Genomic DNA, 27868 nt, shown 5'->3' with positions numbered 1-27868 from the left:
CTGAGAACACATTGCTGAGTTTTTGTCCAGAAAAGCTGCCGCAACAAGCAAAGACCTTTTTTAAGCTACGACAGCAGCCAGAATAATTCTAGAAAGAGAATGGAAATTGTCAACCTTACCTTTGATATTGGCCTGGTTGGACAAACTTGCGGAGCTTTCAAAAATCGCTAAACTAACTAGTCAGGTCAACAGGAGATCAACGCAAGAATTTCAAGAACAATGAAATATTTCAAGAATAATCCAATATTATCTGGATTTCCTTAGCAAATAGAATTAAGGGTGAAGAACACTGAATCAAATTCCCTATGGTCCCATTGGGGAGGCCCCCATCTTTTGTATTCTTGCTGTATTTCTTATGTATTATTCTCTTTTCTATGATATATTATTAATAAAAATTTAATTAAAAATAAATTAAAGACTTAGTGGCTTAAATAGCAGAACAGTTCTAAGCAGGTCAACTCACGATACTACTCAGGTCTATTTGACGGGGCTTACTTAGGTTGCATAGTTGTATGGCCTATTCCAATTTGGTGGTAGTTCTGTATTTCTGCTGCCACCCACCCATGGCCTGCTGCTGACATTTCCTATGTATGTGGGAACAGTTGTTAGGCATAAACAAAACCCAAATTCCCCTGCTTGTGCAGGATGGAAAGGAAGCACAGGATGTGCACATATGTTTTCCTCCTTTGGAATTAATGAATAAAAGATTTGGGAAGACCCTGGTGTTTCCAGCCAGTAATACTGATGGTTTATCTAAGCAAAATGGGCAGAAGGATGAAAGGCTTCCTCTAAAATTGCAGCGCCTGACTTTGATAGCTCCAAGGCAGGTGAGTTCATGGAGATGTAGTCCTTCGGATCCCAGGCCAAGATTACGTGTTGACTGTATAATTTCAAAACTAGCAATTGTATGTAAACAGCCGCCATTGTGTAAATGTGCTGCTGCATTTGCACCAGTCTCCCAAACATCTTCCAGGGAAGACCCACAAAAAATTAGGGAGGCAGTTTGAGGTGAAAAGTGAGGGTGGGAGGAGGAGAAAGAACGGGCAGTTCTGGTGGGCTGGCCTTCTTTGGCGCATTTAAATACGGGAAAGGTAAGAAGCAGACCTAAGGGGCAGCCAGAGAAGGATGCAGGTGGAAGGGTGAAAAAGAAAGAAAATTACAGTCAAAAGGTACTTTCAATGTGAGGGAAGTGAGAGAGAAACCTGGAATGGTTGGGCAGGCATTGGAAACTGCAAGTGGGGAAGAGGGATGAAAACTTCACATTTAAGAAATAAATCCCCGTCTTGATAAGAAAGGACAGAAGGACCTGGGATTTGGAGGGAAGGGTAGAGAAGAGAGAAAAGATAAACTGAAACTTATTGAATGTGTGATAACATGACAGTGGTTCCTGTTGGCTGTCTTCTCGTAATCCTAGACATTAAGAAAAAGGGATGAGTGGAGCATAAACACTTCACACCCCTTTCAACTCTCTCATCCACCCATTTTTGCTCCTTATCAGCAACACCCATTTGGATACAGATAATGCCACCCCCACTTTACTCCTCCCCTCACAGTCAGGGTTCCCAGTTCTGAGTTGGGAAATTCCTGGAGACTTTCAGGGGGGAGCCAGGAGTAGGTGGGATTTGGAGCCGAGAGGGACCTTGGTATAATTCTTTGGAGTCTACCCTCCAAAGCAGCCATTTTCTCCAGGGGAAATGATCTCTGTTGCCGGGATCCAGGGAATCCCCGGATCCCACCTTGGGACTGGCACCCCTACTCACAGATCATTGTGAGGTGTCTGTCCTTCCTAAAAGAAATCAGCTCAGGAGATCAAATGCTCTCATGTGCCTGCCAAATGTTCCCTTGCCCTGAGGTCTTTGGGTATATCCAGTCTTTTCCTGATCCCACCCGCCCCCAGTCACTAGAGCAGGGGTTGTCAACCTGTGGTCCTCCAGATGTTCATGGACTACAATTCCCATGAGCCCCTGCCAGCACTGGCTGGCAGGGGCTCATGGGAATTGTAGTCCATGAACATCTGGAGGACCACAGGTTGACTACCCCTGCACTAGAGAGACAAAGCAGCTTTCCGTTGGCTACCTGGGGAGTGCATTTGTGTGTGAGGAACAGTTGTTTTGAATGTGCTGACCTTCCCCCCTCCCCACCCCAGTACTTTCCTGTAAACTTGCTAGCACCACAGATGCTTCAGGTGTGCATGATCTGTCCTTTCTACAGGTGGATCAGCTTTCCTGCATTGGGGACAGAAAGCAGCAGACTGATAGGAGCCAGGCCATCCGGGAGAGGCTGAGAGGAAAAGGTCTTCCCACAGGTAAATGTTTGGCAATTAAGGGAGTATTCCTGTCTGTGAAATTTTAGTCTGCGTTTTAATCTTCTGCCTTCCAGATAAATGTGGAGGTAAGCACTCCTCCTTACTTGCTGACTAGACTGACAGGTTTTTGCCTCAGAAGGCAGATTGTTGCACCTCTTTGGCCAGGTGCCACAAATTTATTATTTGGGGCCTTTATTTATAACCCACCTTTCTCTGAAATCAGACTCAACAATCCAGAAAAAACTAAACAAATGTCATGTAATTAAGTCGATAGGGCACTCTGAAAAGCCAGTTTGTGGAATTTCAACCGCGCAGAAGTCTTCAGGAAGGCTGTTCCCTAACACAGGAGTAGCCTTTGGAAGAAAGTTCTAGATCTAACATCCCTTAGGAGAAGGAGGAACCAGCTGGTGTTAGTCTGAGGAGTGAAGCTATTGCGCTGGTTGGTACTGAGGGCCCTTATAGAAGTGACAAGCATCCCTAAGTTTGCCTTGGGGATACAGTACCATTCTAACATGTGAGTTTTCAGATAGATAATGACTTTAAAGCAGGGGTAGTCAAACTGCGGCCCTCCAGATGTCCATGGACTACAATTCCCAGGAGCCCGCTGGCAGGGGCTCCTGGGAATTGTAGTCCATGGACATCTGGAGGGCCGCAGTTTGACTACCCCTGCTTTAAACTATGTTGTGGGGACCCAGTTTTGGTCAGGATCACCAAAGCATGCCTCTCCCCAGTTTCTGCCCCAGAAACTCCCCAGTTTCTGCCTCTCCCCAGTGCCCTTGTCCTTCCTGAAATCATATTGGGGGATGGGCAGAACAGTGCATGTGGGGGGGGCAAGATCCCCACCTCCCTCTGATCCTCAGTGGCCCCTACCAGAATTGGATGCCATTGGCACTGTTTAAAGTGAGTTATTGGCAGGGAACTCATGTTTTAAAATGGCAGCAAATCCCTAGGTGAAACCAGGGTGGGGGGGATGATTAGATGGGCCTTGAGAGAGCCAGAACTGCAAGCAAAAGTAAGAATGGTCTTGAAGAACAGCACTGCGTAGAGCGCTTTGCAGTAGGACTGGGATGGATAATACATGGAAATCTGGCCAGATTTTCTGGGCGGAAGTATGAGGTTTCTGAACTAGATGCATCTAGTACAAAGCCCTTTTTGCTACACCCTCAAACTGTTTCTCCAGCAAAAGAGATGAGCCTAAACCCACTCCCAAGCTCTTCCCCTATCAAATTTTTCTGACAGGGAAAATCTTACCCAATCAAGAGTAGACAGAACAATCACTTCCAGAGTTCTAGTTGATGGTAAGAACCTACAAGAAGCCATGTTGGATCAGGCCAGTGGCCCATCCAGTCCAACACTCTGTGTCACACAGGAGCAATCAGGAGATCCACCCAAGAGGCCAGGCCTGAATATACTTGGGGGGGGGGGGGTAAACAAACTCACAGTGAGTTTCTTAGCTTCTTCACCACTGTGTGTGTGTGTGTGGGGGGGGAGATGTGGACATTTATTAGCAGAGGTCTCCAGAGAGATAATGGCAAACCAACATAGTACATTACACAATATGTACTGCACTTCCATCCTAGACCGCCTTGTTCTCAGCTAACCGTATTTGCTATTATATCTAAAGTGGGCCACACTTAGGCTAGACCTTGCTCTTGGTAGAACTGACATCATAAGTTTGGTTTTGTGTACCGTCTGGCTTCTTGAGAGCCAGTTTGGTGTAGTGGTTAGGAGTGCAGACTTCTAATCTGGCATGCCGGGTTCGATTCTGCGCTCCCCCACATGCAACCAGCTGGGTGACCTTGGGCTCGCCACGGCACTGATAAAACTGTTCTGACCAAGCAGTGATATCAGGGCTCTCTCAGCCTCGCCCACCCCACAGGGTGTCTGTTGTGGGGAGAGGAAAGGGAAGGCAACTGTAAGCCACTTTGAGACTCCTTCAGGTAGGGAACAGCGGCATATAAGAACCAACTCTTCTTCTTCTTCTTTAACAAAGTATTATGAAGATGGAACAGCCAGTAAAAGCAGAATAGGTTTAGTTGTTAAGATAGTGTAACGCTCAAAACGCTGGGATTTACAATGAGCATCTACAGGCTTATGACAAGCTTCTTAGACAAATATTCCATATTAAGAATAGTTTAACCTCTTTTCTCTTTTCTTCCCGAGGCAAGCTGTGTTAAAATATTTAGCTAATTATTGATAGCACGCTCACTACAATAGCACCTGCAGGTTTGAATGACAAAACTGTGGTGGGGATGGCGCTGTTAAATTCGTGCAGGTGTTCAAAGGACTATAAATAATGTAAACAGCACTTAATACTTTAATTGTTCAGATATACGGTGTTGTGAAAGTCGCATGAGAAACTCCATAAATAAATTCCCTCGAAGCATAATAAAACAAATGAGCCAGGGGATTAAAGAACTAAGGGTGAGCATTGAAAAAATAAATAGAGTCATCAGGAAATAAGGAGAGTGTGACCTTATAACGTGTAAAACCATTGACATTCCCGAAATTATTCTGAAGAACCTGGTCTGATTTTTGAGGCTGTAGTGCAGCAGCGTTAGCGAAGGCAATTGATTAGGTGTTACATAACAGCATGTCGTCAATGTGCTTGATCTTTGACAGTTTGGGAATAATGGCTATATTTATCTCTCCGAGAGAATTGTGTTCCATCCCTTTAATGCAACCCCTTCACCCTTGTCATTTGTTTCCACGTAGAAGCAAAACATTTTCATGCCCATGCATATAAGCTTCCCTCAAAGTTTCCATCCCTGCTAGCCGTAATTGGAGCACTGCATCGGAACAAAGTTCAAGGAAAACCCAACAATTCTTAGTATTGCCTGGCTGAATTAATGCGGATGAATCTGTTGGGACATTTTGTTAGGGGTGTGGGCAGGGTTTTATGAAGAAATTGCATTTTTTAATCCTGTGAGAGGAACGTGAGAGAGCTAAAGATGAGACAGCCAATGTAGCCTGTAGGATTCCTTCCTTCCTTCCTTCCTTCCTTCCTTCCTTCCTTCCTTCCTTCCTTCCTTCCTTCCTTCCTTCCTTCCTTCCTTCCTTCCTTCCTTCCTTCCTTCCTTCCTTCCTTCCTTCCTTCCTTCCTTAGCATACCAAGTGTGTATCCTGATTCCAGGCAGCCACATTCTGTGTCCAGCAAAAGAATTCTGCACAGGATAGTGTCAAAGAGGCCTTAAGCCTGTGGCCTGAAAGGGTTTTTTTCTTTTTCTTTTTAATTCATCTGTGTCCTTTAGCATTCAGCTTGATGAGCAGTTCTGAAGAACTGGAAAGAAGCTTGCCTGCTACATGGTGTTATTTTCGCTGGACAAAATTAAAGTCATTCCATGGCTGGTTTTCAAACTATTATTGTAGAGCCCCAGCTTCTAATTCCCGCCTTGGGTCATTTAGGACTAAACAACAAGATACGTGTAGTTCCCTGGGCCCAACTTACTTTCCCTGCATCTGCTGTTCATTTAAAAAAGTGGCAGGAGCCCAACATGGCTTGGAAGGGAAGCCTGGGGGAAGGAAGGGCTCCTGCCTCCCCACCCACACCCTTTCCCAAAGCCAAAACTGCCCAAGCAGAGAGAGTTCACGCAGTTCTAAAATTGGGGAGATAGCCCCCCCCCCTGAGTTCTTTTGCCTTGGGAAAGTGGGCTAGGGGATGGGGGAGGCAGACGTTTTGCTGCTGGTCACCTTGGCCACTGACCTCCTGGGCACAAGGGCAACTTGGGTAATCACAAGTCCCGAAACATCGAACCTGATCTTGGTTGCATCCAGCCGCTGTTGGATATGATGTCACCCTACTTTATTTTTATTCATTGATTTTCACATTTATACCCCCACCCTTCTCCAGAGGCTCAGGGCAGCTTACAAAATGTGAAACATGTGACATTAATAAATAGATTTTTAAAGCTCTAAAATTCATTAATTAAGTTTAAAATCCATCCTGTCTATTCCACCTTCAGATCTCCTCCTCTTTGCAGGAATTACAGAATCACAGAATCATAGAGTTGGAAGGGGCCAGACAGGCCATCTAGTCCAACCCCCTGCTCAATGCAGGATCAGCCTAAAGCATCCAGGAGAAGTATCTGTCCAGCCGCTGCTTATAGAATCATAGAGTTGGAAGGGGCCATACGGCAATCTAGTCCAACCCCCCTGCTCAACACAGGATCAGCCCAAAGCATCCTAAAGCAATTAGGATTTTGCAATTAGACGGTTGCAAAATTGGGGATGGGGCATATAAGGCCTTAGAGACCTTGAATGGGGTGAATCATCAAGCAAGGAGGCCAGCATCTTGATGTTATTTCTAGGTCTCAACCACAAGTCGGGCCTTCAGTGCAGACAGGAAAATCCAGGAGATCAGTGATCACATAGGCACACGGTTCAGTGATGTCTGGAAACTGATTCTATCTGCATAGCACCTTCCTGGATTTTGCTTCTTGCTTTTAATGAAAGGTCTAACAGAAACAATTTCCCTAACATGCATTCCAACCAGGGTTACGTACCTCCAGGTGGCACCTGAAGATCTCTTGCTATTACAGTTGATCTCCTGACTACCAGGATCCGTTTCCCTGGAGGAAACAGCTCCTTTAGAGAATGGATTCTATGACATAATAACCTGCTTAGGTCCCTCTCCTTCCCAAACATTGCCCACACCAGGCTCCACCCCCCAAATCTCCATGTACTTCTCAACCCAGAGCTGGCAGCCCTACTTCAAAGCCTCCTTTCCCAGCATCATGACCAAGAAACAGAACCTGGGACGGGGTAATAGGCAGAGGAGCTGATCAGCATAGTTCAAAGGGCTGTGCTTGACCCCCAATTGGAATAGGGCTGCAGTTTTTTAGATCTTTGAGCACTCCTTCCTGACCCCAAAGTGGCAAGCGGTATTACCCCGGGCATAGAAGAAAGTGCGCCAAGAGCCAACGACATCCCTCCCTGCCCTCCCGCACATGCTCTGCCTAAACTCATAGTGAGTCACAGGATCGGCATTGCTGTCAGATGGCCAACCTCGCCTCTGCTTAAAAACCTCCAAGGAAGGAGAGCCCACCAGCTCCCGAGGGAGCCAGTAATTGTTTGGAATTGTGTTTGCCTGCAAGTACCTGGCCAACATTTTTTTTTAAAGCAAGGCTCATTTTCCAATTGTATAGTTTCCACAGCTAATAACATAGATGTATCTGCCCTGGGTACAACTGCCCATCTTCAGGATCAATTCTTCTCATTCCAGGAAGAAGTTCAGCCGTTGATGCTCCGGACACTCAGAAGAGGCAGTTCTCCCAACTGGCTTCGTTTAACAAGGGACTTAGCAAGTCGACCGGGGTGTTATCCATCCGAGGCTCACAAGACGAAGAAGAGTTTTGCCAAGGCCTCTCCTCCAGTTACCACTCTGGCCACGAAGATGCCACAGATACTTGCTGCCCCTACCGGTGTAGAGCTGCAGACTTGGAAAGGAAAGGCAATGTCGGCGCCGATGCCCGTCCCAAACGGAAAGTTTGGGCTTCCTCTTCAGACTTGCTGTCCACGACGGACTCCGTGACTGAGAGGGACCGCGCTGGGGATTGTCACAGGCACCGTTACCACCACGCAGAGACAGTCGCGGCACGGACGTCAGCAGCCGCTAGAAGCAAGGAGGGGAGATACTCCGACGGGAGCCTAGCCCTTGACCTCTTTGGTCCTCAGAAACTAGACCAGGTGCGCCACGGGCCAGAGTCCTCCACCTCTGTGGCCATTTCAAGTGCCTTCGACAGGATCCGAGAGAGGCAGAGAAAACTGCAGCAGCTGAGGCAAGCCATGGAGGCGGAAGGTCAGTGGGTTTTCCCAGATGACACATTCAGTTTTATTTCATTAAGTTTGTTAGCCTGTTCTCAGAATGGCAAAGGAGTAGATGGTGGAGTTTTCCAAAAATGTGGGAGTACAGAGTTCAAGAATCCTAAAATCATTAAGACGTGACAGTTGGATGGGCAAATAATTAAAGGGCCAAAGTTCACTTATTGAACTCCTTGGGAGAGGGGGTGTTTGAACCCGGGTCTACACAGCCTGATTTTCAATGCTTTTAACTACAGCAGGGGTAGTCAACCTGTGGTCCTCCAGATGTTCATGGACTACAATTCCCATGAGCCCCTGCCGGCTACAGGACTGCGCCGGCCGTGGTTTTGTTGCTAATTGTCTGACTTCAAATCTAGCCATGCGTAATACCAACCGATCTTAGTTTGGTCTAGCCAATTTTGCCTTTACATTCGTATTACAAAGCAATTTAGCTTCTCCAAGAGTGTGAGCCGGAAGTCGTCGACTCCTATATGAACTCATGAGGTGGCTTAACACAATCAGGTGTTCTTTGTTCCCTGTCTATAATATGGAGGTAATGTCCGTTTTCAATGGAAAACAACTTTCCTCAGTGGGAAGTCCTCCAGTTCAGGGGTAGTCAACCTGTGGTCCTCCAGATGTCCATGGACTACAATTCCCATGAGCCCATGCCTGCAAATACTGGCAGGGGCCCATGGGAGTTGTAGTCCATGGTCATCTGTAGAACCACAGGTTGACTACCCCTGTTCCAGTTAGTCAGTGTTCATAATGCAATGGATCACTATCCAACAGCTTGTTTTAAACCTTCTTAGTAATCATATACAAATGGCCAACGGCTCTTGACAGTACGGGAAGAACGTGTAAATTACTACTAGTAATTATTTCCATGGAAAATGGACATTACCATTATGCCGTTCTGGTAGAAGTCCTGACAAATAAAGAACAAGCAAAGAAAGAACACACAAGAAGAGGCTGCTCTTGTTTTTGATTTCATAAGGTTGATTGTTTGCCTTATGATAGGTTTCTTGTTCTGTTCTAGTATTCACTTTGAAACCGTCCTGTTTTGCTCCTGTTATAATACGGAGGTGACGGTATTGACTGAACTCACAGGGATGTTGCAAAGATTACCGAGAGAGCATAAGAAAAGTGATTTGGATATGCAAAAGTGCTGTATAAAAGCAGAGTATTGTTTAGGTCTCTAACTCAGGCTTTCTCAGTGTTCTTACCATTGAGAAGCCCCTGAAACATTCTTCAGGCTTCGAGAAACCCCAGAAGTGGTTGTGATTGTGCAGAATATGGCTGGGAAGCATAATGTGTACTTGCCCACCCAGGGTCCCCTCCCCTTCCCACTTCCTCCAGGCCCATCACTGGCCATTTGGGGGTCAACATATCCACATATGGTCATATCACCCGATAAATGTTCAACAAATTTTTAAAATATATTAAAAATTAATTAATTCCCACCTATTCGGAAAACCCTACCAGGGACTGTCAAGAAACCCCAGGGTTTCACAAAACCCTGGTTGAGAAAGCCTACTCTAATTAATGAAGCCAGTCCTGTCCGGTCAACCCCGCCCTTTCCCCTCTCCCCTGAGCTAGAATTAGAATGACTAGGCAGCAGTGGCCATTGTGTGGTTTGCTCCCCTTTCTCTATGTATTGTGGCAATGGGCCCCTGGGGAGATGGTCCCTTTTCTGCATTAAAAATTTGGGAAATGGTTTCATTTTCTGTCCTTCATTGTGAACTTCGACTCGCCAAAAATTCATGCTTAGTCTTTAAGGAAGAAGCAGAACAGTTGGTTTTTATACCCCACTTTTCACTACTCCAATGAGTCTCAAAGCAGCCTACAATCGCCTTCCCTTCCTTTCCCCACCCTGTGATGTCAGTGGGGCTGCGAGAGTTCTGAGAGAACCCCACAGTTCAAACAGGACTCTGGTTAGCCCAAGGTCACCCTGCTGGCTGCATGTGGAGGAGCGGGGAATCAAACCTGGCTCTCCAGATTACAGGCTGCAGCTCTTCACCATACGAAGCTGGCAGAGGCAGGTGAGCTAGAATTAATAGGACTCAGACCAGTGGCCAACTGGCCACCATTCACTTTGCTGTTTTTGCTCCCGGTATTGTGGCAGTAGAGCACCAGAAAGAGTCCATTGCATGGCCATCTTACCACTGTTTGCCTCTCTCTTGAGACAGCTATTAATGTAAATTTCCTCCGTCATTTTGTGCACGTGTAGTTTGTGAAACTAAGGAGACAACCACGCCCAGTATTTAGGGCGAGGCAAGAGAATCTTACTCTTTAAAAGTTTGACGTGTATGTGTGTTTTGTGACTAAACTTACAAAGGCTTAGCCCAACCTTCTGATGAGCAACAATTTGATCATTCCTAACTCACACAAGTTTGGGAATGCCAAAAGCACACGCTCACGTCTTTTACCCCGAAACCCTTCCTGATTTTTGCAAGTGTCTGGAAGTGCAAACCGAAATCAGGCCTAGATCTGCTGGCTCTTCCTGTTGGAACAAGCTTGCCGTGAGCATGCAGCCGTGGTTATGGATTTAGTCTACACTATCCACAATTAAATCCCTGACTCCAGTTCCATTGTAAATACAGTGCTTGAGATATTTAACATACGTTATAGCTTTTAAAAATAGCCAGTTTATCACTGTGTAATGTGTAGTGTATTCCCAGTACAATACACTAGCAAGAGAGGGAAGAATTGGGACATGAAAGGGAAACACATTGCTGTAATTTTAATCTTTGCCAACTCTAGAAAGATACTCCCAACCTCTGTCCATTGCTGAATTAGCCATGCTTTAAAATACTCCGTCATCATGGTGTCTACCCAATTCCCCTCCTCTCCCAGTCACTGCATGGTGATATGGGGTTGCCAGCTCTGGGCTGACAAATATCTGGAAACTTTTGGGGTGGAACAGGGAATGGGCAGAATTTGGGGCAGGGAGGAACCTCAATCTGGTCTAGTCCTATGGAAGCCACTCTCCAAAGCAGTAATTTTCTCCAGGGGAACTGATCCCTGTCACCTGGAGATGAGCTGTAAATCCAGGGAATCCCCAGGTCCCACTTGGGGACTGGCATCCCTATGGGGAAAGTTAAGTCCTCATCGTCAGACCAGAAAAGACACAATATGATTCTTAGAGCTATTATATGCCTGATTGTATATCTAGAGCAGGGGTAGTCAACCTGTGGTCCTCCAGATGTTCATGGACTGCAGTTCTCATCTGGAGGACCAGAGGTTGACTACCCCTGATCTAGAGGATACGATCTGTTCTTATGGCTTAAGTGATGGTTGGGGCCTACATTTGAATGTCATGGCCCGTTGGAGCTTGTTCAAACTGGGAAGCGTTCAATGAAGCCAGAGCAGCAGGGAGGGGGCCACGCAAGCACAGCAAGCAGGGTTAGTGCCAATGCCAAGGGGCCTCTGTTTAATTAGCGCTTGTTGTGATGTCTGAGTGCAGCTGGTAGCCAAAGCAAGGAGCTTCTTTTTCACAAATAACGTTTGGCTGGATGCTTCTGCGGGATGCAGAGTCAGGCGCTCAGACCCTCCCCTCAAAACTTGGCTGTCGTCCCAGTTTCTGCGGCAGACTTCATCCCTTTGTGTCACGTCATCTGGTGCATTCTAATGTGCGGTGAGAGCCAGGTTGGCCCGACGGATGTTGTCAGACTGGGCCCCACGGAGGGCATTGACTTTGTGTTCCGATTTGGGCAGGCCTCGGCTCCTCTTCCGCAGAATGACCTAGTTGTACTTGCCACGCTGAAACCAAAACAGTTCTCTGCATGGAGAAAAGTGGAGTGCCTTATCGTGTCTATTGCAAACAGGTTTGCTTATCGGTGATAATTTTGTACAGTCTATTCCGCATCAGCTAGTTGAAAGGTGGGGCAAATGCCTGTGCAGAGAATTAGAGCCCTGGTGGAGATGAGCCTTTGGCAGTTGTGGAGCGAGAGCAGGGGTAGTCAAACTGCGGCCCTCCAGATGTCCATGGACTACAATTCCCAGGAGCCCCTGCCAGCATTCGCTGGCAGGGGGCTCCTGGGAATTGTAGTCCATGGACATCTGGAGGGCCGCAGTTTGACTACCCCTGGTTTAGAGCCATGGAAGGAACTGAGCATGGTCATTATGACAGCTTCCCAGACAACATTCCCGTCGGTCTTACCCCTGGAAGGCTTTATAACCATTCCAGGTCAGGAAGAGCCAATAGCCTGGGTGGGAGGGGCCAGTCCAAACCTAGACACCCTTTATTGTCTGGACAGTGGATTGCATCCTATAGATCAGGGGTAGTCAACCTGTGGTCCTCCAAATGTTCATGGACTACAATTCCCATGAGCCCTTGCCAGCGTTTGCTGGCAGGGGCTCATGGGAATTATAGTCCACGAACATCTGGAGGACCACAGGTTGACTACCCCTGCTATAGAACATTTCAACTTGGGCAAGAACCCTTACAACAGTGTAAATGAAAAGTTATCGCAGGAAGCCTTTGTGCTAGGGCAACTAGACTCATGTTTCCTCTTGCACAAGATACAGGGACTTGTAGTTTAATGACATCCACCCTTGGCTGATAATGACTTTCTTCTACAGAATCGTCTCGCAACTCCAGATTGCATTGTAATGACTACATCAATAGCCTTTTACCTTTTCATCTTTTGTACACAGCAACCCTGACTGGAAGTAAAAAGAAATCAATGCTTGTTCTTATAGTAATTCTTTCTCAATGTCTCGAAGAGACTGAGCTTCCTTAAGTCAAACTTCTCATCCGCTATAGGATGGCGGGACCCAGCCTGCAGTTTCAGCCTGGAGTCGTGGTGGGTCACCACTCAAAGCAGTAGATCCATGGGTTCTCATGTAGCTCGTTGCCACTGGCAGATCTGCTTGGTCCACTGCTTGGCCATAAAACAGAAATCCTCTGTCTACTGCCAAATATATTCATCTGCTTCATGGTCACCCCCCTGTAACTGCACTTGCTGATATTTAAGCCTGGTTTAAATGACCTAGGTTAGCTCTGTTTCTTCAGATCTCAGAAGCCAAGGAGGGTCAGCCATGGTTATAGTATTTCGCTGGGAGGCCACCGAGGAAGTCTAGGTTTGCAGTACAGAGACAGAGAATGGCAAACCTATCTTTGAACATTGCTTGCTTCGAAAATCCTTCAGGGTCACATAATTTGTCACTTTCCCCTTTCTGCCTCTCCGGCTCTTCTTTCTCCCACCCCGTCTCAAGGGATATAAATATCCTTCATACCCTTTCTCATGGAGAATTGTATGTTTCCAGATCTTTTGGCCTGGGGAGCTGTTCTTTTCCTTTTCCGGCTGGTGACAGAGGAATCTGTATAAATTTTTGGATACCGTACAATTATATAAATCAGTGGAGATTAAAAGATGATACACTAAATGGATAAAATGTCGAATTGGAGCCAGCTAGCTTTTCCACCGGTGGAAAGGGGAGGGAGAGGAGTCTCTGATCACCAAAAATGATGTTTTCATGAGTTCTGCATGGACAAAACTATGCAGGAGGGGGCTGTAATAAGGTGGGTAACTGGCCTAGAGGGAGCAAAAAGCTAGCTAGAGCCATCCAATCCCTTGGCTGTCTGGAGGAGTTTGTTTTGATTTTGTTTCCCAGGATGCAGAATTCTACACTGTATAACAATATCTGCCCTTGTGTGGTACTGGAATTGAACTGTGGCCTCCACACAACCTTGCCTAATTTCTACAGCGGCTACAAGGACAAAGGAGAAATTTTTGCAAAACTCTACTAGGGGCCAAAGTAAACAAGAGATCCAGGATCTGTAGCTAATGAGGGACCTGCTTTGTAGAGAGGGGTAGGGAGAGAGGTTTTATCTCTTTTCTTCTAAGCCTCTTCCATAATTTAATGTGTGCCTGCATAGTTAGTTTTGTCTAAGAGGGAAAAAGAGATATATACATGGGTGAAGCTGACTCGCTCTATACCTCCCTGCTTATCCAACTGCAACTCTGAAGGGTGTTTTTTAAGTTCTGGAAGAAGCCTGGGAAGGGGGGAAAATGAACCCAGTGACCTTTCACCTATCTTGAAAACTGCTGCTTGAGGCTGCTAATTAGTTTTGCTTTTTTTTAAATCCATAGAAGGATCTAAGAATGGATCTTTGTTCATTTTGGCCCTTTGATTCTTGTTGTTGTTATGTGCGAAGTCGTGTCCGACCCATCGCGACCCCATGGACAATGATCCTCCAGGCCTTCCTGTCCTCTACCATTCCCCGGAGTCCATTTAAGTTTGCACCTACTGCTTCAGTGACTCCATCCAGCCACCTCATTCTCTGTCGTCCCCTTCTTCTTTTGCCCTCGATCGCTCCCAGCATTAGGCTCTTCTCCAGGGAGTCCTTCCTTCTCATGAGGTGGCCAAAGTATTTGAGTTTCATCTTCAGGATCTGGCCTTCTAAGGAGCAGTCAGGGCTGATCTCCTCTAGGACTGACCGGTTTGTTCGCCTTGCAGTCCAAGGGACTCGCAAGAGTCTTCTCCAGCACCAGAGTTCAAAAGCCTCAATTCTTTGACGCTCGGCCTTCCTTATGGTCCAACTTTCGCAGCCATACATTGCAACTGGGAATACCATAGCCTTGACTAAACGCACTTTTGTTGGCAGGGTGATGTCTCTGCTTTTTAGGATGCTGTCTAGATTTGCCATAGCTTTTCTCCCCAGGAGCAAGCGTCTTTTAATTTCTTTGCTGCAGTCCCCATCTGCAGTGATCTTGGAGCCCAGGAAAATAAAATCTGTCACTATCTCCATTTCTTCCCCATCTATTTGCCATGAATTGAGAGGGCCGGATGCCATGATCTTTGTTTTCTTGATGTTGAGTTTCAAGCCAACTTTTGCACTCTCCTCCTTCACCCGCATCAACAGGCTCTTTAGTTCCTCTTCACTTTCTGCCATTAGAGTGGTATCATCTGCATATCTGAGGTTGTTGATATTTCTCCCTGCAATCTTGATCCCAATTTGTGACTCCTCTAATCCCGCATTTCTCATGATGTGTTCTGCATACAAGTTAAATAGGCAAGGCGACAGTATACAGCCTTGCCGGACTCCTTTCTCAATTTTGAACCAGTCAGTGATTCCATGTTCAGTTCTCACTGTGGCTTCTTGACCTGCATATAAATATCTCAAGAGACAAATAAGATGCTCTGGTATTCCCATCTCTTTAAGAACTTGCCACAATTTGTTGTGCTCCACACAATCAAAGGCTTTAGCATAGTCAATGAAGCAGAAGTAGACGTTCTTCTGGTACTCCCTAGCTTTCTCCATGATCCAGCGTATGTTGGCAATTTGATCTCTAGTTCCTCTGCCTCTTCGAAATCCTGCCTGTACTTCTGGAAGTTCTCGGTCCACATATTGCTGGAGCCTAGCTTGTAGGATTTTGAGCATAACTTTGCTAGCATGAGAAATTAGTGCAATGGTGCGGTAGTTTGAACATTCTTTGGCATTGCCCTTCTTTGGGATTGGAATGTAAACTGACCTTTTCCAATCCTGTGGCCATTGTTGAGTTTTCCAAATTTGCTGGCATATTGAGTGTAGCACTTTTACTGCATCGTCTTTTAAGATTTTGAATAGTTCAACTGGAATGCTGTCACCACCACTAGCTTTATTGTTGCTCAGACTTCCTAAGGCCCATTTGACTTCACATTCCAGGATGTCTGGCTCCAGGTCAGTAACTACCCCACTGTGGTCATCAGGGATGTTAAGCTCGCTCTTGTATAGTTGTTCTGTATAATTTTGCCACCTTTGTTTAATCTCTTCTGCTTCTGTGAGGTCCCTACCATTTTGGTCCCTTATCATACCCAACTTTGCATGAAACGTTCTCTTCATATCTCCAATTTTCTTGAAAAGATCTCTGGTCCTCCCCATTCTATTGTTTTCTTCTATTTGTTTGCACTGTTCATTTAAGAAGGCATTCTTATCTCTTCTAGCTTTTCTCTGGAATTCTGCATTCAATTGGGTGTATCTTTCTCTTTCTCCCTTGCCTTTCACTTCCCTTCTCTCCTTAGCTATTTGTAAAGCTTCCTCAGACAGCCATTTTGATTTCTTGCATTTCTTTTTCTTTGGGATGGTTTTAGTTGCTACCTCTTGTACAATGTTGCGAACCTCAGTCCATAGTTCTTCAGGCACTCTGTCTATCAGATCTAATTCCTTAAATCTATTTGTCACCTCTACTGTGTATTCGTCGGGGATATGATTTAGTTCATACCTGAGTGGCCTAGTGCTTTTCCCTACTTTCTTCAATTTAAGCCTAAATTTTGCAACAAGAAGCTCATGATCTGAACCACAATCAGCTCCTGGTCTTGTTTTTATTGACTGGATAGAACTTTTCCATCTTTGGCTGCAGAGCATATAGTCAATCTGATTTCTGTGTTGACCGTCTGGTGATGTCCATGTGTAGAGTCGTCTCTTGGGTTGTTGGAAAAGAGTGTTTGCTATGACCATTGTATTCTCTTGACAAAATTCTACCAGCCTGTGCCCTGCTTCATTTTGTACTCCAAGGCCAAACTTGCCTGTTATCCCGGTTATCTTTTGGCTTCCTACTTTAGCATTCCAATCCCCCATGATGATAAGCACATCATTTTTTGGCGTTGCTTCTAGAAGGTGTTGTAGGGCTTCATAGAACTGATCAACTTCATCCTCTTCAGCAGCAGTGGTTGGGGCATAGACCTGGATCACTGTGATGTTGAATGGTTTGCCTTGGATTCGAACTGAGATCATTCTGTCATTTTGGGGATTGTATCCCAAGACTGCTTTTCCTACTCTCTTATTGATTATGAAGGCTACTCCATTTCTTCTGCGAGATTCTTGTCCACAGTAGTATACCTGATGATCATCTGAATTAAATTCACCCATTCCTGTCCATTTTAGTTCACTGATTCCTAAAATGTCGATGTTCAGTCTTGTCATTTCTTGTTTGACCACGTCCAGCTTACCTTGATTCATGGATCTGACGTTCCAGGTTCCTATGGAATAAAAATCTTTACAGCATCGGACTGTCTTTTCGCCACCAGTTACTTCCACAACTGAGCGTCCTTTCGGCTTTGGCCCAGTCGCTTCATTCATTCTGGCTCTACTCGTACTAGCCGTCTGCTCATCCCCAGTAGCATATTTGACACCTTCCGACCTGAGGGGCTCATCTTCCAGCGTCATATCGTTATGCCTATTGGAACTGTCCATAGAGTTTTCATGGCAAAGATACTGGAGTGGTTTGCCATTTCCTTCTCCAGTGGATCACCTTTTGTCAGAGCTCTCAGCTATGACCTGTCCGTCTTGGGTGGCCCTGCACGGTATAGCTCATAGCTTCACTGAACTACGCAAGCCCCCTTGCCACAACAAGGCAGCGATCCTTGAAGGGGGCCCTTTGATTCTATTGCCATGTAAATGATGCTAGGGGTACGGTCTCTATACCAATCTCTGGTCTCTTCATTTTGTTTGTTTTCTTCTGTCTGAAAAAAAGCCTCCAAAATAAGGGCCGACTTTGAGGACTATATTTATCAAATATGATAACTGCTCCTATTGTGTTGTAATTCATTTCTGTAAATATGTTTTTAATTAGATCTAACATGCCAAGCTTTCTTGCAGTCAGGTCTGCGGAGGCCCACCAAACAGGGGTTGAGTTGTCCTCTACAGTCCTAGCAACTTGTCTGAATTTAGCCCCAAATCATCCCCAAATATGAATTTATATTTGCCCTTATTCTTTGTGGCTTTTGCAAGCTTAAGAATAATGTCATCCAAGTCGTATCAGTAGTGGAGTTTGATCCATATTGAGCAGGGGATGGGACTAGATGGTCTGTATAACTTTTTCCAACTTTATGATTAATCCAAGGGTCATCAAGAACCAACATCATTGTCCACCCCCAAACAGCCCATCTAGGTATTGGTTTGGAGCCATACGTCAACAGGACTTTAGGTAGCATTTTGCCCTACAAAATACAGCATCCTGTGTCATAGCTGTGTATGTGTTCTTGGACTCTCTGTACACCCCTGCTTGCATATGGACCTACCTTCGCTTTTTTTCCCTATAAACTGCTGGTCATTTTGCTGCTGCTTCTGTGGGCTTCTTTATGTTGGGACTGGTAATATTGCCTTCCCCCAAATTCTCTATCCCCTCCCCCTCCCTAATTTTCTCTTACCTAGCCTTGTGTGTGTTTTTCTGTGTGTGTGTGTGTGTGTGTGTGTGTGTGGCTTATACCCCTTTATTTCCCCTCAATAAACTTTCCAGTTTAACGTCTGACTAGTTATTTTGAGAGTTTTCTAAAGTAACAATTCCCATAAATGTTAGTGGAGATCTCAGTTACCCACCTCTCACAACATCTCCTTTAAGCTACTTTCCCCAATCTTATTAGGAGACCATCTTTTTGGGGACACTCTGAAGTGGCATGGTATGGGAGGGGTCCAGGTTGTATTTTCAGCTCCTACTCTTCTTTCTGGCCTACATGAGGCAGAGATTCCATAGTAGTAGTAAAGGCAGTGGGAGGGAGAAAAAGGAGGGCTAAGAGTGCAGGTAGTGATGTCACTGCTGGCAGGGGGTGTGGCCAGCTGACATCACTTCCGGGGCTCCTCCAAGCCTGAAAAATTATTTCACGGGGTCCTCCATGGTCAAAAGGTTGAAAAAGGCTGCCCTTAGGCCTTAAACCGTGTCAAGTTAAAGAGAACCCATGGTATTTTAGTAATTCTTAGCGATTGTTTAAAATGTTGAGTTAAATTGTAATTCGCTGAACTTGTGCATAAATCCAGCTGTTTACTTCCACATACTAATTTGCTTCTTTTGGTGCCGTTTTAGAAGGGAAGTCCTGGTTCTTTTTATGCTTCTGTGTTGCTTCTTGCAAGAACAAACACGGCACCATGCACACAGTTCTTTGGTTGCTTGACATAATCTCTGTGCTTCAGATATATAATTTTATAAATCCAGTGTTCTCCAGATCAGGTTTTCATGTGGTTTGTGTGGTGTTTTGTCAGGTCATGGCAATACCCAAAACATAGTGTTTTGCTGAATTTGAACAGACTTTGGGGCACTGCTCACTGTTGCAAGAGAGGTTGTGGAAGAACATGTGCAAATTGTTTTTCAGGGGAAACCTCTTGCTGTTCCAGGTTGCAGGATTTCGGCATGATCTTTGTCCCTTCCTCCTTTCCTTCTTTCAAAGTCCTTGACAACAGCAGTATTGGAGCATCTCTGACGAGATTGGGCTAGTCTACGCCAGGGGTAGTCAACCTGTGGTCTTCCAGATGTCCATGGACTACAATTGGGGCTCATGGGAATTGTAGTCCATGGACATCTGGAGGACCACAGGTTGACTACCCCTGGTCTACGTTATACAGGTCCCTGCAAAGCATTGGACTGTTCATCAAAAAGGCATTTGTTAAGAGTCCCTTTGTACCTGCCGGGTTCAAAGTTGTACTTGAGTCTGATGCAAAGGTAGCCCATGAAAAGGGCAGTTGTGAATCTGACTACAGAGAATGCATGTTTACACACATCGAAGTAAGGGCTCACTACAGAGATCTGAATTCTTCTGCAGCAGCTGAGTTGGTTGTGGCTCAGAGGGCATGCTTTGCATACTGAAGGTCTCTTCTTCAGTCCTTGGTGTCTTCGGATTAAGCACAACATGTGCTGAGATAGATCTTATTTTGCTTGGTGGTATGATGTAAGCACGGGGTTAGTGTGCCGTGCATTTTGCGACCAATGCTGCGTCAGAGGAGTCCAATGATGTTGTAGCGGGAGTACAGGCACAAAGATTCCTAGTCAAACATGCACTAATATTCCCAGTAAAATAAAATATGTAGGTTAAGGTGACCAGATTTTAACATTTGTAAAGCGGAACACCATTGACCGGGGGGGGGGGGGGTCTTGATTAAAAATTTGGTCTATATGGAGCAACAAAAAGTTTCATAGAACGCATAGAACGCAAAAATAGTATTGTAATATATGTGTTTTTTTATTTCAGCTTAAGTACAATTTGCCAGATACCCCCAGATGTCCCTCCAAAAGTGGGACAATCTGGTCACTTTAATGTAGGTGGACTAGGGTTATAGAACCCTGGGGGGCGGGCAACCAGTGCATGCACTGCCCCCCCCTCATCCCAAATTCTATAAGCATAGTCCAGCTGCACAAAGATTTGACCGCTCCAAACAAAATTCCTTCTAGACAAGGCTCTAAGATAGATGATAATTTGGTCAAGTGATTTTGTTTATTGACTTTCCTTTTCGTATTCCATAGAGTGAATACCTGTCCCAGATCAAATGAATATACCTTAGCAGTCTTCTTGAGAAGACACTTACCCTCCCTCCCATCCTGAGTTAGCCTCACACTGTTGCAAACCAGTAACCATGGTCAAGGCCCATCTTGTGTTTGCCTGAAGCTAGATTAATGTTCTTTACCAAGTAGTCTGCTGGTGCCTGGTTGGTCATGTAATCAGTTTTATGCCTTCCTGTGGTCTTCAAAAATTTGTTGAGAATTTGAAAATATTTCCATTTTTGCTACTTTTTTTTTTAAAGGAAATAAGGATGGCTGGTTAATTTTGCTTCCATTTTAAAAATTGAAGTATTTATTTATTTTTCAATGTATTACCCGCCACTCCCACTCATAGTATAAGGAATAGATTTGTAAAATCTCTTTATTCTTTAACATATTATCATATCTTGTGTTGCTTCTTCGCTAACACTAAACAACTCTTGCAATACAAGTTTCAATACCCAGCATAAATCATAATCTCTTAAAGAGCCATGTATGCTAGGGGTAAGTAACACATCCTGTGGCAAATTAATTCCAGAACAGAGGTTTGGTTTGTACAGGTTTCCCTTCACTAAGTGGGAGGTATATGGAAGGATGCTTTCCATGAATGGCAGATGGCTCATGTAGCAGAAAGATCCAATCAAAGATGAGTATTTTTTTCTGCATCTCAAAATGGTGCAATTGAGGTGGTAATTCGATTGTTATTAATATTGTTTGGGTTAACCCTGCTTCTTTCTTTCTTTCTTTCTTTCTTTCTTTCTTTCTTTCTTTCTTTCTTTCTTTCTTTCTTTCTTTCTTTCTTTCTTTCTTTCTTTCTTTCTTTCTTTCTTCCTTCCTTCCTTCCTTCCTTCCTTCCTTCCTTCCTTCCTTCCTTCCTTCCTTCCTTCCTTCCTTCCTTCCTTCCTCTTTTTTATGCTTTAAAATCACTTGCAGAACATGGACGAAGATACAAATCTTACCACAACGATGTATACAGTACAGACAGTGAAAGCCCGTCCTTCATTTCTTCTGACACAGATTTTAGACAAGGTACAAATGGCTTGTTTATTAAGATGTACAACGGTGGGCTCCCTAGAGTGCAAATTCTCAGATAGTGGGTTGTGAACTTACTTGAGGTGAGTTACCTCAGTAATGTCGGTTCAGTTTTTATTTTTAAAGGTTTTGGGGGTTTTTTTGCTACATTTCTGTACCACTTTTCACACTCAAAAATACTGAAAGTCACATTAACAGAGGAAAATTTGTAGAAGACATAGTGGTTAGAGCATCAGATAGTGACTTTTGACGATTGGGTTTAAATCCGTCTTTGGCCAAGAAATCTACCGGGTTAGTATGTACCAGCAACTATCACTCAGTTGAAATTACTTCACAAGATTATTGTGAGAACTAAACTGGAGGACGGAAGAATCCTGTAAGCTTCCTTGAGCTCCATTAGAAGTGAAGAAGTGAGCTCTGACTCACAAAACCTTATCCTGGGATGTATTTTATTAGTCTTTAAAGCAGGGGTAGTCTAACTGTGGCCCTCCAGATGTCCATGGACTACAATTGCCATGAGCCCCTGCCAACGAATAAATAAAATAAATACTGTAATGCCATAACTTATTCTTTTAAATCTATTTTTCTGTGTCCAATGAAATCTCTAATGCTTTGACAATATTTTTGTTTATGTAACCTAAAGTCCATTTTATCTCGTGTTTTCTTCGTGTTCCAGTGAAAAGGTCGGAAGGTTTAAAGAGAGACGACTCCAGCGGCCCAAGTTCGGATGATGTTTCTCCACCAAATCAAATCCAGGGGAAAAGATCAAGGTAAAACATGAGAAATTATTCTCATAACTAACTTCTTTACCAATCTTGATTCTCAATCTGCAGAAATTCATACCTACCTGCCCCCCCAAGGACCCCAATTCCATGCCCAGATAATGCACCCTCATCGTTTTAGAGGATGGTCTGAAATAATATTCCAGGAATTCTGAATACAATAAGAAGGTAAAGCTGTCAATTCAGGATATAGTTCCCTGACTTGAAAATATTTTTAGCATATTTTTATTTACACCATTCTCCTCTCCTCTGTTTTATTCTCACAACAGCCCTATAAAGTAGGGCAGGCTGAGAGCGTGTGATTGGCCCAAGGTCACCCACCAAGGTTCCATGGACCAAGTGGGGATTTGAACCTGGGTTTCTCAGATCTTAGTCTGACCGGTTGACCTGTTCTCTACACTGGCTCTCCATAAATGGATATTGTGAGTCCTAGGTTCCATGCCAAAAAAGTCTTGTAATATCTATGAGCCATGAAAAGTGTGGATTGAAGGGGAACAAGAAATACAAATACTTTGCATTCCCTGGGCACATAATAGAACACCTATGCAGATTTCCAGTGAGCAAGGGCAGCTAGCATGGTGAGAGCCAGCGTGGTGTAGTGGTTAGACATGGTAGCCTCTAATATGGAGAACCAAGCTTGATTTCCCGACTCCTCTACATGCAGCCAGCTGGTTGACTGTGGGCCAGTCACAGTTCTCTTTGGGCTGTTCTCACCGAGCAGTTCTCTCAGCCTCACCTCCCTCCCATGATGTCTCTTGCGGGGAAACAAAGGAGAAAGTGTTTGCAAGCTGCTTTGGGCCTCCTTTGGGTAGTGAAAAGCATTATATTAAAAAAAAAACAGCTCTTCTCCTTCAGCGGATTTCTTTGCAAGGGAGAAGATGCAGAAATCATATGTTGGGGAATACGAAGGAGTACAGGAAACAGGATGTGTGTGCTTCTCGTTGTCCCCATATCTCCTAACGTCCACACTTAGTGCTGATTTAAGCCAAACCCAGTAGGCGTGCCTGCCAGCAAGAATGAGGCGGGGGGATTCCTCAATTTCATTGAGGGTTCTGCTGCCTTGCCTAACTGCTTAAGCAATGTTTTTGCTACAATTAGGGACTGTTTCCTAATATCCCACCTAAATCTGCTTTGCTCCAACTTGAACATCTCAGGGTTTCATCGGTCTGTGGCAGAAGTATTTGTGACTCATGTCTTAAGATTTGTGTGGGCGTGCCTAAACCCAAACTAATCTCTTATATTTGAAGTGTTGTTTTAAAACACACAGACATTCGATTGTATCATATATACAGGGGGGAAAGATAAGTGCCTGGAAATTACAGGGATTACGTGCATCCTAATAAGCCTTATCCAGTCATCTGCTAGTGGCTTTGTTGTCACAATCTGAGCCTGGAGTGTGTATCGAACTGACAGCTCTGCCTGCATTTCCCATAGTGGTGCAGGAAGAAGAAGAAGAGTTGGTTCTTATATGGGGCTTTTCTTTACCCGAAGGAGTCTCAAAGCGGCTTACAGTCGCCTTCCCTTCCCTCTCCCCACAACAGACACCCTGTGAGGTGGGTGAGGCAGAGAGAGCCCTGATATTACTGAAGAAGAAGAAGAGTTGGTTCTTATATGCCCCTTTTCTGTACCCGAAGGAGTCTCAGAGCGGCTTACATTCGCCTTCCCTTCCCTCTCCCCACAACAGACACCCTGTGAGGTGGGTGAGGCAGAGAGAGCCTTGATATTACTGAAGAAGAAGAAGAGTTGGCTCTTATATGCCCCTTTTCTCTACCCGAAGGAGTCTCAGAGCGGCTTACAGTCGCCTTCCCTTTCCTCTCCCCACAACAGACACCCTGTGAGGTGGGCGAGGCCGATAGAGCCCTGATATTCCTGCTCAGGCAGAACAGTTTTATCAGTGCCATGACGAGCCCAAGGTCACCCAGCTGGCTGCATGTGGGGGAGTGCAGAATCGAACCCGGCATGCCAGATTAGAAGTCCGCACTCCTAACCACTACACCAAAATGTCCACAAGAGAGAAAACGGGAACAAGCTGGGTATGTCATGAGAATGGGCATCCTTTCCATCTGCTTCTACAAGGCTGGCTGCTAGAACAGGAGTCCGTTTACACCCCAGCCTGGAAGCAGCTGTGGTTAACGCTACACTCTTGTACGGACCTTTGCTTAAGCTTGTTTGTAAGAACGTGCCTTGTTATTTTCCAGTGCTGTTTTTCCTTGTCACAGAAGAACCAGTCTTTTCAATATCTAACAGGAGAATTACCAGTGTAGTAAGTTTCTAGCTACTTAAAAAAAAATTGGTGCCAACACAAATAGCTGTGAGCTAAATAGACTGGAGGGCTGTCGTCCCCCCCCCCCCAAGATGCTGCACCCTCTTCTTCTTGAAACCAGCCCCTCCCTTTTTCTCCTCCCACAGAATCTGTCCCGTTGGCTGCAACCTTTCCTCCAGTTCTTAATAATTTCTTCACTGATTCCGGTGTTTGACATCTGCTAAGTTAATGCTCATCTTATTATATTTAAAAAAACTATCAGCCCATTTGAGGAAGGCCTTGCATAGATGTCAGTGTTTAGAAACAAATCATAATTTCAAGGGTGTTTTTAATCCTCTGCAGGGACAGATTCTGTCCGTTCTTCGCTTCAGAACGGTAAAACAAAAAAGGCTTTGCATGGTACATAGAAGAGATTTAGGAAGTCTTCAGTCAGTCCAGTTTATTGTAGCTAGCCATTGGTTGTCACAAGGAAGACGGCAAAGCAATCGTAAGTGTACAGATAAATACAGATGTAAACAAATTTTAAACATTATGTAAAAAGTAGTATTAGAGCTGTAAACTAGATAGTTAATTCCTTCTGTGGAATCTAGACCTAATTTTTTAAAGCAAATACGAACAAGGAAACTGACACAAGGAAACTGGACATCTGAAAACAAATACGTTATCTTCTCAGTGTCTGAGTATAAGTTTAAACCAGAGAGGATCCCTGCCAGAAATTAAGCCTTAGGGATTGTGTATAAAGGACAAAACAATACATAATGAGGCTAATCCTCCAGAGAAGAGGAGCCCCACATGATCCCTAGGGATTTGCAAGTAATGCCCAGTCAATATTTGCCAATGGCATAGTGTGAAATTGTAAGGATGTAAAAGACACATTCAGGTTTTTATTTGAAATGTTGACTAGGGCCCATTCCGCACATATAGGATAATGCATTTTCAATGTGCTTTGGCAGCTGGATTGTCCTGTGCGGAACAGGAAAATCTACTTCTAAACTGCATTGAAAGTGCATTATCTGTGGTGTGCAGAATAGGCCCAGGTAAGGAGTTCTACAATGGTCATTTTAAAATAGTTTGAACCAGGGCGCCGCTAGAGAGTTTGCAATTAATGGTCGATCAATTAGTGCATCAGAGTTGTAGACCCGTTCCTTTTCCTGGCAGAAATCCCTAAGGGATCGTCAGGAATGGAGTCCTGGAAAAGAATCTTATTTAAAAAGGCAAGATGTTTTGAGTCTTTGAGTCAGCATACCGGGAGGGGTGGGGTGCAACTAGAAAAATAAATAGTAACAATCACAGTAGATTAAACAGCTGTTGACTTAACAAATTAGAATCCATAGCCCTAGATCTTTTCCAATGCTTTAAAAAAGCTGAATACACCTGTGCCCTAACAGAAGGGAGACCTGCTTCAGCCCTCATCAGCTGGAGACCCTTTAGGGAGCATTGGAATGTACCTTTGTAATGTTTCCAAAGAAACAGCGATATCCTCATCCTATCCCCAAATTTCTACCCCATAAAGGAGGTAGGGAATGACCTTGCTTTTAAATAATTGTATAATTGGGTCTATAATTGGGTACCAAACTTAGTGTAGAGAAAACTCAAGATAGCCCCCACGAGTTTTAACGTTGAAGATCTTGCCGCATGGTTTTTCCACAGAGAAAAACAGAACCTTTCCAAGGCAATTGGTACAATAAATTTTATATATCAATAATTTTTTAAGGACCAACCAAATCGGTTTCTAGATATACTCCGTTTTCACAATTTTTCTTCAGGGGTTGATTCAGGGGAATGTTTTTTGACTGACATTCCCCACAATACTTTACAGAGCCGGTGGCCTATCTATATATAAAAATTGGTTGATAAGAGTATAAGGAATCAACCACTGAAGAAAAATTGTGAAAACGGAGTATCTCTAGAAACCGTTTTGGTTTCTTTCTCTGTATGTTTTGAACCTTTCTTCCTTTTTCGCATGGTTTTTCCACGACAGATTCACTCTACAAGTCACACCAAATCAGTTCTACTGATTAATGCGATTCCCGTGATGAATACATCAGTTCTCTAGCTCAGCTCTTTTTCTAAAGACCATTCCTTTGGTCTTTTGCTTTAGGTAATGGAAGGTTTAGATCTCCAGGCCCTGCACAACTTCCTCTGAGCTCTTAATGGGCCAGAGACTCTATTTCCTCTTTCACAGAACACCTGTAACATCCGATAGGTTAAATCTGCACCTCTTCCCTTCACAGTGTCTGGTCCTTCCCCCATCAGTTCTCCACCTGAATCTTCTGCTTCACTTCTTGTTCTGCATTCCCTAAACTTTCTTTACCCTGGCTTCTTTCTCCTGACCCTGGTATTCAGCATCCCTCAGGTAAGTGCAGCGAATGAAGTTTTGCCACGGTTCTTGCGTTTGCCCCAATCCATTTTCCAGCCGACTGGTTATTCTAGTAGCATTAAGTTAATGAGTAATTCCTACAGACTAACTTAAGAACAGAAGCCAAGAAGCTCAGGGGTGAAGGTGACCTTGAGGCTTTTAGACCATGTTGATAAAAGGTGACATGGGTACATCCCTTACAGTTATGACTGTGTACATAGACAGAAGGTTGCTTTACATGTTCCAGAATTCATAGGCCAGAGGTGCTCGTGAGTAATTACCAGTATGCAGCCCAGATGTCAGTCACTGCAAATGGTGATCTCTGAGGTTTGTTTTTCAAGTGTGCATATGTCTTGGAAAGCCATAATTAACTTCAGCATCCGGCCTGTACCATATGGTGAAAATCAAGTCTTGTATTTGCAGAAGATGGTCTGACTTCACATGTTGGGAAACATTACTTTGTTTGATTTTGGAACATTTGAAACTGACCCTGCGTGTCTTCCTTGGTCAGGGAATACATTGTGCTTCCTCAGTATCCAGAATGTGGACATCTTCCTAAAAAGGAAAATGTTCAGGTGCAAACCGGAGGAGAGGGGGATAGAGAATACAACCCACTTATTCTTCTTTTCCTTTCACGTGTTTGGCCTCACAAAGTCGCTCTTGGATTTTGAGGAGATTCTGTAAAACCAGATCTTGGATTTTGCATCATCTTCTGCAGTAACAAGTTCTGGACATCGTGTTTTGCTCCAACTGAGATCTAAAACTGCACCTTTTTATTGGAGCATCCGCACACCTTTGCCCTCCCTGTCATCACTTCCATGATTTCCCCTGCTTTGATGTGGTGGTCCTGAAAACTGATTTGGTGCAATCTTTCTGGAAAGGTTGTATTCCAAGCCGGTTTACCCACCATGTGGGTAGGAGGGCATGGATTTTCAAACTTCCCCACCCCCCTCAGCACCATTTTGTCCTGTGCCTACCACCTACCACCCCAGTCAGTTTTCTGCTGGCTTTTGTATTTAAAATTGGAGTCGCTGTATTGCTATAGTGCCATTGTGCAAAGTGCTATCAAGTTGCAGCCAGCTTATGGCGATCCACTGG

The 27868-nt window shown here is 44.6% G+C and overlaps 1 protein-coding gene across 5 annotated transcripts in view; it reads left to right on the top strand.

Moving 5' to 3' along the window:
* Nucleotides 1-27868, top strand: part of PTPN13 (protein tyrosine phosphatase non-receptor type 13) — a 149868-nt gene that overhangs the window by 67077 nt on the left and 54923 nt on the right. For all 5 annotated transcript variants that reach the window (XM_077300969.1, XM_077300966.1, XM_077300970.1 and 2 more), the window contains exons 6-9: nucleotides 2212-2305; nucleotides 7527-8102; nucleotides 21268-21363; nucleotides 22043-22136. In XM_077300969.1, the coding sequence (XP_077157084.1) occupies nucleotides 2212-2305; nucleotides 7527-8102; nucleotides 21268-21363; nucleotides 22043-22136 (860 nt within the window). The remainder of the gene's footprint in view (nucleotides 1-2211; nucleotides 2306-7526; nucleotides 8103-21267; nucleotides 21364-22042; nucleotides 22137-27868) is intronic.

This window comes from Paroedura picta, chromosome 10, assembly GCF_049243985.1.
Source record: "Paroedura picta isolate Pp20150507F chromosome 10, Ppicta_v3.0, whole genome shotgun sequence".
In the NCBI taxonomy this organism is placed as follows: domain Eukaryota; kingdom Metazoa; phylum Chordata; class Lepidosauria; order Squamata; family Gekkonidae; genus Paroedura; species Paroedura picta.
This window is presented reverse-complemented; position numbering and strand designations above follow the sequence as displayed.